The sequence below is a fragment of the Sus scrofa genome, chromosome 13, assembly GCF_000003025.6.
Source record: "Sus scrofa isolate TJ Tabasco breed Duroc chromosome 13, Sscrofa11.1, whole genome shotgun sequence".
In the NCBI taxonomy this organism is placed as follows: Eukaryota; Metazoa; Chordata; class Mammalia; order Artiodactyla; family Suidae; genus Sus; species Sus scrofa.
This window is the reverse complement of record NC_010455.5, coordinates 139,032,266-139,046,893: the sequence shown is the minus strand read 5'-3', so window position 1 is coordinate 139,046,893 and position 14,628 is coordinate 139,032,266. Positions and strand designations below refer to the sequence as shown.

The 14,628-nt window shown below is 36.4% G+C and overlaps 1 protein-coding gene across 7 annotated transcripts in view; it reads right to left on the bottom strand.

The window, feature by feature from the left end:
* POLQ (DNA polymerase theta) overlaps positions 1–14,628 on the bottom strand; it is a 145,866-nt gene that overhangs the window by 61,606 nt on the left and 69,632 nt on the right. For all 7 annotated transcript variants that reach the window (XR_002337886.1, XR_002337885.1, XM_021070283.1 and 4 more), the window contains one exon: positions 1,640–4,758. Coding sequence is in view for 5 of the 7 variants with exons in the window: in XM_021070283.1 (XP_020925942.1) it covers positions 1,640–4,758 (3,119 nt within the window). In the remaining 2 variants the exon portion in view is untranslated. The remainder of the gene's footprint in view (positions 1–1,639; positions 4,759–14,628) is intronic.

The following is a 14,628-nucleotide window of genomic DNA, read 5'->3' as shown; positions in this document are numbered from 1 at the left end:
TCTAGCACAGAAAATGTACTCAATTTCATGATTGAATAAAAAATGGAAAGAGTGTCAATACTGAAAGCATATAAAACTTGTCATTAACACATTCCTGAACTGAATATCAAAATCCTCAGAACTTTATGTACAAATTCATTCATAAAGGTAGGGATTTAAGAAATTTGATCAAATCTTTGATTTCCACAATAGGCTGTCAAGCTGACTACACCTATCCCACATAATACAGAATCATGACTGTCATGAAATAAGACAGGAATATAGGGCATTACTTGCCCAAAAGTTTCAATTCTTTGAAAACCTGGAAGAGTTCTGTGAAGCTATGGGATCAACATTTCAGCACAGAATTCTTGACTAGCAGTGAAGGTACAAGTTCTCCTTGAGATCAAGTCTTGGAAAACACAGCTAATGTACATTGTGAAAAATATAGTTCCAATTTGCTATGTACTTCTGTGATTATATAAGTGAATAAGAATACTACAATTTAAGAGAAAATAATTCATAAGCAATGATGCTTAATAAAAACCAACATGTCTGCCATTGCAACATGGATGTACCTAGAAGGTATTAACGCTAAGTGAAATAAGTCCAACACAAATACTGTTATTACTTACAACTTGGAACTTAATAAATAAAAGAATGAATACAACAAAACAAACAGTTTCACAAATATGGAAAGCATACTAGTGGTTACCATTGGGGAGAGGGGAGGAAGAGGAGGGGAGGCAAAATGGCAGTAGGGGATTAAGTGGTACAAACTACTATTTATAAAATAAATTAGCTACAAGGATATATTGTACAGCACAAGGAAATATGGCCATTATTTTATAACAACATTAAATGGAACATAACTTATAAAAATGTTGAATCACTGTGTTATATATATGTAACTAGCAGCACACAGTAACACTAGGCATGGCTGGGAGTTGAAGCAGCAGGGACATGTGGAGACCTTCAGAGCTTCACAAGATAAAAAGGATGAGGAAAACAATCATCGAGGAGCCCTCTGGCCTTAGACAGCACAAGGTTCAGAATGACAAAGTCAAAAGAACTGCTGTTTGAGAGACAGGTTCTGGGTATACCCAAGCATCAAGCTGTCAAACGCTGTTCCAACTCTGGCCCCTAAACCAGCCACATCAGCTGTGGTGCCCTAGCAGCGATAAGCGATAAGCTTGACTGCTGGGTCAGTGTCCCGTGAGACAACACTGGTAAGGAACTCCCAATGAGCCGCCTAAAATGGGAAGCTGCTATAAAAAGCCTGTTTAGATGGGATCTCTGGCATACTTGGAAGGAGGGAGATACAGGTATAACTAGACCGCACGTAGAACAATGGATCTGAGCCAGAGGAACAAAAGTATATCCTGATGGTCTGTACTTTTTCAGTCCCCCAGCTTGAGCTCTTGGCCTTAGTGCTCAGCTTTCCTAACCATGTGTCCTGAGGTCCCGCATCTCTTATACAAGCAGGTAACTACTGTTAATCTACTTGTGCTGAACAATAAGACTGTTCTACATGTAAACCTACATAGGAGAAACTTATTAAACTTTGAACAAATATATTACATTTAATATCCAGTACTGAAAAATTTCAGTCCCATCTCAGTCCACTAATTTACATATAAATGTAAACAAAATTTCTTACCTTGCCTAAATCTACCACCAATAGTAGCATTTTTAGAAGATGTCAAATTACTGATCTTTTCACAAGCCAGTGAGATGGAAAATCGAGTTTTGCTCTGCCACTCCTTCACAAATGTTTGAAAGAGAGTTTGGTCACTTGCTACATCGATTATGGCCAAACTTTCTGAACTGCATGAGGCTGGAGTTAATTGCAACCCATTCTGTGACAACTGCAGGGGAAAACTCATATCTCTAATAGGAATGTTGTCTTTGAAACCATTTCTACTCTCTGGACTTAAATCTTGGTTTATATTATCTGTAGGTGAGCCAGATGAGTAACTTCCACCAACTTGTGAAACACCACTACTTTTCCAAAGTTTTACAGAAGATGTTCCAAGAGTATCTGGTAGTGCCAGCTTAGAAGCAGATAGTGGAATGGGTGTAGGAGGAATGAGTCCATTATCATCAACTATATGGTTTTTTTTACACAGCAAGAGAGAGGTTTTACCATGAATGACCTTGTTCTCTAGTGCCTCAAAATTGTCTTTTACTGCATTATTAAGGGAAAAAGGAGTTCCTTGCACTTGATTTGGCTCCAAATTTGAAATGACTTCTTGTTTGTCATTTACCTCTGTATTTTTTCCTTTCAAACCAGACAAGTCTGTAGTGGTTAATTTTAGCTTTTCATTTTCTAGAGGACTGGACACATTATCTAAAATCCTTTGCAGTCCTGGACTTATATCAAATGATGCTCCTGACCATGTGAATGAATTATCTTGCTTTGCCCCAGTTAATTTGGATTTTTGAGACCTTTCATCTTTATCTGCTCCAATTACTTCTCTTTGGGGATAACCATTACCCACAATCAATGGATCACTCAGTTCTAATTCTCTAAGAGATACTGCAGCATTATGTTTTTCTTGGATAGGAAGTACATCTACATTGTCCAAAGCTTCAACCATCTGAGCAGAATCCATTTCTGAAAATAAAATAGACTCATCACTGAAACAAGACAATGGCTGCTGATTATCTTGATTCTCACTCATATCTGATTTTTTAATTGGGCCCCCTGGTTGCAGACATATAGAATCACTGAAATGGACTGAAGTTTTTTCAGAAGGAAGGCATTCTTTTGCTTGTACATCAGACGGTTGTTCTTTTAAGAGGTAGTCTTCACTGAAACTGTCAAACAGTAAACTCCCACTCAAATTCAAACTTGTGTCATGAACTTCCAGACATTCTACTTCTATATCAGTAGGAGTTCTCTTTGGGGGAACCAGAGGTATAACTGGTTTCATAGCTTCTTGTGTTTGATAACCTTGAAGAAAACTATTCAATTGGGAGTCAGTAACAGAAAGTTCATTGCCCTTAAAACATAGGCCATTTTCCCCTACTAGTACTGGAGAATAAGAAATTGAGCTTTCTGGAGTCATGTTATCAACCCCACGTGATTCAGTGCTTTCTTTCACATCATCTACAGTCCTATGTTTCAACTGATTTCTATTTGTCATTCCTGGTGAATGCTGTTCACCAGGAAAAGTAATGTGAATCTCTCTCTGAAAGGCGCTCACTGAGCTCTGTTTGTCTAGGCTCTTCTGAATCATCCCTGTTGCCAAGTTAGTGTCCTTTGCTCCTTCTTGCTTGGTATTTTCAATTGCCATCTGTTGAATTATTTTTTCTGATTGAGTATCCAGGCAGAAACTATCTTCAAAATCAGAGAGATCTAAACCTATGTCAGAAACATGATTATTTTTAGTTTTTTCTGGGGCATAAGCATCTGTTTTTTCTAGTATTCTAGGGGTATTCAGAATATTCTCATGCTGGCCTCTTGATTTACCAAATGCTCCACCTGGTAGATAGACTCCATCGGTTATCTCAGTGCTGTTGATGTTATCTCCTGATACCTGAAGATTATTTGATTTATTTTCCTCAGCATTAAACTTTATACATTCACATTTGGTAATAACATTTGAGTCTCTACTCATATAACTGCTATCTGTCTCACTGGGCATTTGTCTTGCTGTTATTTTTTTCAGTTTAGTATAAATGTTTGTCTGTTTATCAAAATGCTTTTCCAGGCACTGGTTAATTGGATGGATGATATGTTGTTTCACATAAACATCCTGGTTTTTTGAATCATTTTGTATCAGTGCTTTATTTTTTTTTTCTGACTCAACAGCTAATCCTCTTACATTTTCACCAACCTCACTATTGGCTTTACGAGTCACTTTTTTACTCTGGGATTCTGTGGTAAAATGTTCCACAAGAAAATCATTAGGTATTTTTTTGTTCCTCAAACAACTTAGTTCTGTTGGTGATAGGAATGATGCTTTGTTATATCTTCCCTCAGCACCAAAAGATACATTTTTGGCAAATGGCTCGGGACTTCTAAATTCCATATTATTGTCATCTAAGGTAAATGAGTCTTCACAATGAACAGGATTAGACTTAGTCCGCTCTTGTAAATTGATTCTATGCATCCTAGTGTCTTTCATGGGACTATTGTCTCTCAATCGTTTTGGATGTTTTCTATGTTTCCAAGATTGAGAAGTTGTATTCATCTTTTCTGAACTGAAATTCAAAGCTTTTTTTGTCTTTTCAGATAAAGGAGTCTGAACAACTTTCTTAGTGCTTGTTTTCCCCTCATTCAGAGAGGTTCCTAGCTTCTTTTTATTTACATTCAAAGAAGTCCGTTTTCTTGCTCTGGAAATGGAATGTACCTGATGTTCTTGATTCCCATCCCGAAATTTATAATAAAAAGATTTTGTATGCTCTCTACTTTTATCTAAGTCTTGTACTGCATTTGGTGAATGATTAACAGAAAAGTCACTAAATATTGTGTTACTTTTTTTCTTTGATGTTAATCTTTTATAAGAACTCTTAATTTGGGGTATAAATTTGAGTTCTTTTACTTCTGACTCACTACTGGTCAAGGAGTGTGTATCAGAATTTGAAAGAGAATATGGATTCCACTGCAGTCCCATTTCAACTAAGTCCTGCTGCAAAATCATTCTGGCTTCTTCCACTATAAGGGCTGCGGCTTCCCTTTCAGTTAAACCTTTTCTGCCAGTCACCCAAATAGTTCGCATATTCCGACGCTCTTCAACTGCTTCCTCTTCCTCATCCACTGCCTTTCGGGTACTATACAAGGGATAGGAAAAGAAATAAATTAATGCATTGATTCATTCATTAACACAACAAATTTTTATTACTCATCAACCTGAGATTTTCTAGGAACTGAATAAATAGCACTGAACAAGAGGAAAATGTAGCTACACTCACAGAGCTTACATTCTAGTTTCAAGGGAAATCAGAAAATAAATGTTAAAATACATTCTGGGAATTCCCATCGTGGCTCAGTGGGTTAAGAACCCAACATGGTATCTGTGAGGATAAGGGATAGATCCCTGGCCTTGCTCAGTGAGTTAAGGATATAGCATTGCTGCAAACTGTGGCACAGGTTGCAGATGTGGCTCGGATCTGGTGTTGCTGTGGCTGTAGTGTAGGCCTGCAACTACAGCTTTGATTTGACCCTTAGCCACATGCTGCAGGTGCAGTCATAAAAAGAAAAAACAAAAACAAACCCACATTCCATGTCAACTGGTGATACAAATTCTGTAAACATACAGAGCACCGGAAAAGGATGACTGGTTCTATAATCTTTAAATAACATATTATAGAGTTCCCACTGTGGCTAAGCAGGTTAGGAACTGGACTAGTATCCATGACAAGGCGGGTTCAATCCCTGGCCTCACTCAGTGGGTTAAGGATCTGGTGTTGCCATGAGCTGTGGTGTAGGTTGCAGACACCTCAGATCCCACATGACTGTGAGTATGCCAGAGTAGGCTGGTAGCTACAGCTCCGACTTGACTCCTAGCCTGGGAGCTTCCATAAGCCATAGGAAATAAATAAATATGTGGCCATAAAAATAAATAAATAATAAAAAATAAAAAAGCCAAAAAAAAAAAGAAAAAAAGAAAGAAGAAATAAGTAAATAAATAGTATTATTAGGGAGGGCCTCCCTAAGACAGAATCTTTAAGTGGAAACCTGGAGTTTATTGATTGACAGAATTGGAAACAGAGCTTAAAAGATGCAAAGTGAAGAGAGAAAGTTCAGAATTGAAGGAGAAGGAGAACCCCAAATTTTTCGTATAAATTCTACCCAAATATCTGGCTGACCTCAAAACTATGCAAGTATAGGAATCTCCAAGCAGCCAGGTAACAGTCTCAACAACTGAACAGAGATTTTAGCTATTGCCCTGTTTTAAGAAAGGTTTGAACTCAGCCAAGCTGATTGATAAAATATCAGTGTTCTTTGTAGTAAATGAATAGATTCTACACCCTAAAGGGTCAAGCGTATATGTAACTGAAGTAGCATGAAGAAAAGATAAACAAGATGAGGCAAAAAATCATAGAAGAAATAGGAGCCAAGAAACTTGTTTCCAACTAAGAAAGAGTAATAGGGACCAAGTCAGCCTCCCAGCCAAAACAGCTAAAAAACTAAGGATAAGTCATAAAAGACATTGCAGCTTCCATTTCGCTCTCTCCTGGGTCACATGCTCTGGGGGAAGTTGGCCATCATGACATAAGGATAACAAGCAGTTCTATGGAGAAGTTCATGTGGAGAACTGAGCACCAGCTTGCCAGCCTGTGTGTGAGTCATCTTAAAAGTCGATCTAAGTCAACCCTTCAGATGACCACAGTCCTGACTAGCAACTTAACTACAACTTCATGAAAGAGCTCAAAGCAGAACCGCCAGAAAAAGTACTCCCAAACTCACGACTTGCACAAACTGAGTTATATATATTCACCAGTTGCGTTTAAGACACTAAGTTTTTAAGTAACTTGTTCCACAGCAATAGCTAACTAAAATGCCTAATAAAACCATCAAACTTCAAAGAAAGGGAAAATTAATTTCAAGGCCTACATATTTAGAAGGGCAAAAGAGTCACACTCCCATCAGAATTCTCAAAAACAGTGTACAAAGCAAAGAAACATTTTCAAACAATTCAATAAAAGAAAATATAGAAAAAGTATTTATATCTAGGCAAGATGTGCTTCATATACTAAGGTTATGGAAAAACTGTTTTAAATATATAAGAACTTGGAGGGAGTTCCCGTTGTGGCTCATTGGTTAACGAATCCAACTAGGAACCATGAGGTTTCGGGTTCGATCCCTGGCCTTGCTCAGTGGGTTAAGGATCTGGCATTGCCGTTAGCTATGGTGGAGGTTGCAGACACAGCTCGGATCCCACGTTGCTGTGGCTCTGGCGTAGGGTGGGCGGCTACAGCTCCGATTCAGCTCCTAGACTAGGACCCTCCATATGCCATGGGAGCAGCCCAAGAAATGGCCAAAAAAAAAAAAAAAAAAAAAGACCAAAAAAAAATATATACGTATATACAAGAACTTGGAGAATTCTATATTATATAAGCCTGTCTCAAGGAATCTACCAGAGGATAAGTTTCATCCAATCAAGAGGAAGGAATACTTCATTAAGAAAGATGTAAGAATTTGAATAACTAAAATGTAGATTATATTAGCCTTCCATCCTTAACTCCAACAAGGGTGGAGACAAAAGTAGAAAAATCAATGTACAAAAGTTATATACCAAGATAAAGTAGAAATAAAGCACTTTAAAAATGGAAGAAAAAGGGTGAGGGAAAAAGAAAGCTAAAGTAAACTCACTGCCAATGATTGAATTCAGAGCTTTCACTGCTGTGGCCTAGGTTCAATTCCTGGTCTAGGAACTGAGATCTCACATCAAGATACTACATACCATAGCCAAAAAAAATATTTATTTATTTTTTTAAAAAGTACAAATATATCCATTGACAAAAAATATACCTCTATAAATTTAAAAATAAAATACCAAACAGTATCCTTAGGAAGAGAAAGAAACATAGCAAATATCACATAATACACAATTTTAAAATAATTTGAGGGAATTGAAACCACAACATGATGCATATTGACAATTTTGAGTGCCATTAAATCACCTATTAAAAAAGATCTTCAATTTGTTTCAGAAAATAAAATGCAACTACATCTCAATGTGGTACACAAAAAGCATATCTAACACAAAGTGATTTTAAAAACTTAAAAATAAGGAGATGGGCAAAGGAATTCCCAGGCAAAAGGAAACAAGAAGAAAACATTGAGGGATACTCCAAGATGGGTACGATGTAATGCTCAAAATCAAAATCACAATAAAGATAACATATCATTTACTATAAATATTTATACTCCAAATAACAAACAACCATTTGTATGAAGCAAGCACTATATAAGATATGAGTTAGAGAGAAGTGTATTAAAAATTAGTAGATTTTAATAAACCATTCTTACTAAAAGACAGATGAAGAACTGGCAAGGGAGAATAAATAAGAATGAATAAGACCTAATTAACATAATCAATAAGGTAGATTTTTGTGAAAATATCTCAAACATTTTACTCTTGTAATAGAGAATATATCTATCTAGTTTATATTGGTCATATATTAGGAAATAAAGAAATTGTTGGGGAATTCCATAAAATAGAAATGTTATAAACACATTTAGATAATAAGGCAATAAAACTAGAAATTATTAATAATAATAAAGTAACTTCCACCCAGCCAAAAAGGGAAAACATGCAAATTCTACAATTCCTTAAAAAAACACATAATGAAAGCCCTACATATCAGAATCTATGCTTACATTTAAAATAAGAGCCCATAGGAAAACTCACAGTACAAAATTCATAGTATTAAAATAAACAGGAACAGCGGAAATGAATCCTACTAGTATCCATTAGGATGCAGGTTCAATCCCTGGCCTCGCTCAACAGGTTAAGGATCTGGTGTTGCCCTGAACTGTGGTGTAGGTCACAGATGCAGCTCGGATCTGCTGTTGCTGTAACTGTTGTGTTGGCTGGCAGCTGGTAGCTGTAGCTCTGATTCGACCCCTAGCCAGGAAATTTCCATATGCCGTGGGTGAGGCCCCCAAAAAAATAAAAATAAAAATAAATAAAAAATATTTTAAAGCAAAAAATAAAATAAAAAATAAATGCAAAGAATTTTAGTCATTAAAGTAAAAATATAAATGTCAATAAACTTATTTCCTGAAAAAGTATGACAAAATAAAACAAAGGAAAGCAGTAGGAATTAAGAAAATTCAGGGAAAAAAAAAAAGGAATTAATGAAATAGATTATCTTTTTTTCATCAGACCTAACTAGTAAAACAAAATCCTTGGGGATTTTTTTGTTTTTTGTTTTGTTTTGTTTTTGGTCTTTTTTTTTAGGGCTGCACCCATGGCCTACGGAAGTTCCCAGAATAGGGGTTGAATCAGAGCTGTATCTGCTGGCCTACACCACAGGCACAGCAACGCCAGATCTGAGCTGTGTCTGTGACCTATACCACAGCTCAGAGCAATGCTGGATCCTTAACCCATTGAGTGAGGCCAGGGATCCAACTTGCATCCTCATGAATGCTAGTCAGATTTGTTTCTGATGAGCCGGGATGGGAACTAATCCTTGGTTTTTTAAATTTACAAAACAGACCACTAGTTAATTTGATCAAGAGAAAAATCAAAAGTAGAAATTTATGAGATAACAAATCAAAAAAGAGGAAGAGCCATTGAAATAGAAGAAATATTTAAAATTCCTAACAGACTAATTTACAGATCTCTATGAAAATATATTTGAAAATCCAGATGAAATAGCTAATTTCCTTGGGAAGGAAAGGTTACCAAAATTGAATCCATTACACATAGAAAGCTTAGAGAGATTTCTGGAAAAACAAAAAACAAAAAAACAAAACAAAACAAAAAAGCAGAGAAGGTGATCAAAGAACTAACCCTATAAAAAGGCACCATCCAAGACTGCATCATAGAATAATCAAATCAAACATTTAACAAGTATCAAAATACTGAAAATAAAAGAAAACTTCCTGTTTTCCATGAAGCAAGTATGATACCAAACACTGACATCAAAACTTGAGCAAATATAGTACAAAACACACACACAAACACATAAAAACTAGAGACTAATGTCATTTATGAATGAAGCAAAAGTATACTGTATTAAATATTAGCAGATAGAATCCAACATCATGTAAGAAAAATAATATACCACTACCAAGTGAAATTTTTCCAGAACATAAAACTCGTTCAATAGCAAGAAATCTATTAATATACTATACCAAGCAAATAAGGGGACCAAAAAAACTATGACTTTCTCCATTAATACTGAAAAACCATTTAATAAAATTTAATTCCCATTCCTAATAAAAAATATTCAAGAAATTACAATTAATGAACATTTTCTTTAAATGATTACACACACACACACACACACACACCCCACCCCACCCCCCAAGGCCATATCTTACTAGGGTAGCAGAAGCATTTCCACCAGGATTACAAACAAAGCAAAAATGTTCACTATCTCTACTACTACTATCTATTACCACTAGCTATTAGAAAGCTATTAGCTAATTCAATTAAACAAAAATCAATCAGAAACCCAAGAATTGTTAGGAAAAAGGTAAAATATCTCTATTTGCAAATGATATGGCAAGATACCTGGAAAGCCCTTGAGAATCAACGATAAAAGTAATTTAAACAAGAAAAGAATCCAGAAAACAGCAGGATAAAAAAGCATGTAAAACCCAATAGCCTTTACATATACAAATAATAACCATGTAGAAGATATAGAAGAGTGCCACTAATTAAAATAACAATATGATTAAATAGGAATAAATTAACTAGAAATACACAAAACTTGTATGAAGAAAACTTTAAAACTTTAAAACTCCTGAAAACCTATGAGGGAAAAAAAAAGTATATATATATACTTTTTTTTTTTTTTGCCATTTCTAGGGCCGCACCCGCAGCAACATGGAGGTTCCCAGGCTAGGGGTCTAATCGAGCTGTAGCCGATGGCCTACACCAGAGCCACAGCAATGCGGGATCCGAGCCATGTCTGCAACCTATACCACAGCTCACGGCAACGCCAGATCCTTAACCAACTGAGCAAGGCCAAAGATCGAACCCACAACCTCATGGTTCCTAGTCAGAGTCGTTAACCACTGAGCCACAATGGGAACTCCAGAAGAAAATATTTTAAAACTCCTGAAAAATCACCAAGACTAGATCAAATGCAAAAATATTACCTATTCTTGGATAGGTTCATTCAACATTATAAGAGTTTGTTTTTATTATTTAATCCAATTCTAATAAAATGTCAAAAAGCACTTTAAGTTTCATATTCTTTCAAATATTTGAGAATAGCCAGGGAAATACTGAAAGGTACCCTATCAGACATTAAAACACACTATAAAGCCTTTGTAACTAAAAGCATGGTACTGGCTTATTAATTAAAAGAAAAAATGATAAACAGAAAGTCCAGAAATAGACCTAAATATATGTGGACACTTAATATATGATGGTGGCATCTCAAATCACAGAAATGAAGATAAACTTTTTTTTTTTTGCTTTTTAGGGCCACATCTGTGGCATATACATATGGAAGTTCCCAGGCTAGGGATCAAATCAGAGCTATGGCTGCTGGCCTACACCACAGCCACAGCAACTCTGGATCCTGGACCCACTGAGCAAGGCCAGAGATCAAACCTGCATCCTCATGGTTACTAGTTGGATTCATTTCCGCTGTGCCACAATGGGAACTCCCAAACTTTTTTATAAATGAGAACCACTGAGAAACAAAATTGGATCTAGACTTAATACGATACACAAAATTAAATTCTTAAATGCATCAAGATCTAAAAGCAAACATACAAATACTAGAAGAATTTCTCTAAAGAGAAAATAAAAATTCTGCATGGCAAAAACAGTGCAATAAAATCAAAAGAGAAATGATGATTTTTGAGAAAAATATGTAATATACATATACAACAAATGGGACTTTCCGTCGTGGCTCAGTGGAAACAAAGCTGACTAGTATCCATGAGGATGCAGGTTTGACCCCTGCCCTTGCTCAATGGGTTAAGGATCCAGCATTGCTATGGCTGTAGCTGTGGCCAGCAGCTACAGCTCTGAATTGACCCCTAGCCTGGGAACCTCCATGTGCCAAGAGTGCGGCCCTAAAATGCCAAAAAAAAGAGCAACTTAAATAAATAAAAGTAGAATGAAATTTTTTTCTAGATAAACTTTTTAAGTAAGTTTTCCAAATCTTTTCAGTAGCCTGAAACCCTAAAATTTTGCCAAGACTAAGTGATGGAAATTTACTGAAAATTTAGATCATTCCAAATAAGATAAAACACATGAAAAGATTAATTACTGAACATAGGCTTATCCACTTTTGGCTTCCTATTGTTGAGAAACTAAAGATAAAATCTGGAAAAAAAATAGGGGCTTACTAGCAAACATGTTTGGTGCCATGCTGAGAAATTTTCTGTGAGAAAGCACATGTTCTAGAAGTTATAAAGAGTATTTATAATTTTGCCATGATGCAAAATGCTAGTTTAAGAGACAGTCCACAATTGCTTGGTTCCTAAATTTTCACCAGAAATAAAGGTTTTCAAAAGTTAAAAATTCAAATATATGTAATTAAAGCTGCAAGAAACAACAAATGAAACATCTCCATACGCAAGGAAGCAGGATGTGTTTTTGGCTAAGAAAAGGTATGGGGAAAGAAGATGAATGTGCTTTCTCTTTAGAAAACTTATCATTCTAGATGTGACTACATCTCTCAGGCTGAGAGTATGATGAAAAAGAAGGAATTATTAAAGAGAAAAGCTACAAGCCCCAAATGGCTAAAGCCCATGATACCTAACCTAGATTTGATACCTAACCTAACTGCAGTTTTGACCTTCACCAGAAAGGTACTCTTAATCAACCAGTCTATAATTTTCCAGTCAGCATTGAGAGGTAATGTGTTTATCCTCCTTCCCTGCTCTCCCCAGCTCTCCAAGAGGAAATCTGCATAATAAAACCCTATTGCTTTCCCTTTTCCCCAAAAAATCCTGCCCGGGTATAAAAATAATCCTTTCTTTTGTTAATAGCTCCAGTTGCCTTATCCTTCTTCCTATAAAAACCTACCATTTTTTATGTACAACTCTCACTATATCCTAGGTTGGATGCTGTGTTCATGAATGGTTTAATAAAGCCAGTTGGAACTTCAAACATACTCTGTTGAATGTTGTTTTTTAACAACCACTAACAATGGGTTCTGTTGGTGAGGCTGAGAAAGGGGTAACAGGGTGTGAAAAAATGCAACTTGGCTGGACCCTTCTGAAAAGCAATTTGTAATCTAACAAAGCAACATATGCACTTACCTTTTAAAGTCTCATCTCCAGGAATTTATTCTGAAGAAACATCGCCAACAATATGAAAGCACATATGCACAATGTAATTCATTGCACATTGCTGGTAATGGCAAACTATTTGAGACATTCTGAATGCTGGATGGGTTTTCTGGCTCTTATGCACAGAAAAATGAAAAGGTGGCTGGTCTCCAGTACTTCAGTTGCTATTCAGAAAATTAACACTAGTACAACACTATTTCACCTACATACCTTATTCAAATTTTACCAATTGTTCCACTTATGTCCTTTTTCTAATCCAATCTAGAATAAAGTGGTACATTTAGTTATCATACCTCTTTAGCCTGCTTTAATTAGAATCAGTTCCTCAGTATTTATTTTCACCTTGAAATTTTTGAAAAGTAGTGGCCAATTATTTTGTAGAATGTCTCTCAATGTAGGTTTTTCTGATATTTTCCTACAGTTAAATTCATTAGACTTTTTTTTTTTTTTTTTTTGGTCTTTTTAGAGTCGACCTGCAGCATATAGAAGTTCCCAGGCTAGGGCTTGAATTGAGTTGCAGCTACTAGCCTATGACACAGCCACAGCAATGACAGATCTGAGCCACGTCTGTGACCTACACTGCAGCTTACAACAACACCAGATCCTTAACCCACTGAACAAGGCCAGGGATCGAACCTGTGTCCTCATGGATTCATTACCACTAAGCCACAAATGTGAACTCCCACGTTAGACATTTTTGATAAGACTATTTCAGGAGTAACATTGTGTCTTTCTCAGTGTGTCCTATGAGAAGGCAGATAATGTTGATTTGATCTATTACTAATGTCATTAATTTTGATCAATGAAGATTCTGGGCTTTCAGAGGAGGCATAGTCATGGCAATAATGGCCTTAGCATCACAGACAACAGATTCCAAAATGTGTTTACAACTTTTTTCCAATTAGATGTTTTTATAAGTGTGTTGTCTTCAGATAAATCCCTGGAATATTTAAGTTTGATATGTGGTGTGTTGTTACCACAGAGATATATTCCTACATCAGAATTTTTTTAGCTTCTGACTTTTATTACATATTTCTAAGCAAGTATGAATATACACAAAGATTCTGTGAAAATCACATGCTCCAAAGATCATCACTTTTATAAGTAGGTTTTAAAGCATACTCTGCGTAGGCTTCAGCCAGAGGCACACCCAAAAGTAACAAAATCACATACCAGTGATCTTCCAATCTGGGGTCACAGAGGATGGCCCTGCACCCATAGATCCACTAGGCACTGTCCTAGTGGGGACTGTGAAGTGGCCCCACACTACAGTAGTTCTCTGCTTGGGTTGCACATGCATAAGACTCCAGCCGATTTCACCCTTCAGAATCTAGGCTGAGGTAGCTACTATACTCCCATGGTTATACTGGAGGATAGTTATAACTCCTATAGTAGTTGTAGTGGATGCTGCACCAGCTCCCGCTAGCAGGAACCATACCTGGGTTGCAGCCAGAATACATGGAGTAGAGTTCAGGATGTGAGGCGTCAATGGGCAGTGAGGCCTTTCCTTTGACCATGCCCCTCTCCCATGTTACAAGTTTCAAAGCCTGTGTTAGGCATAAACTTGGAGGAAAGAAGCACTGAACTGGAAATGCTCTAATTTAGAACAATTTTTTTAAAACTGAAAATACAACTGTTAGTACTTAAAAGTGCCTAAACAGCCACAGGAGCTGGCTGAAATTCCATGTAACAGTGAGTTCAAAAAA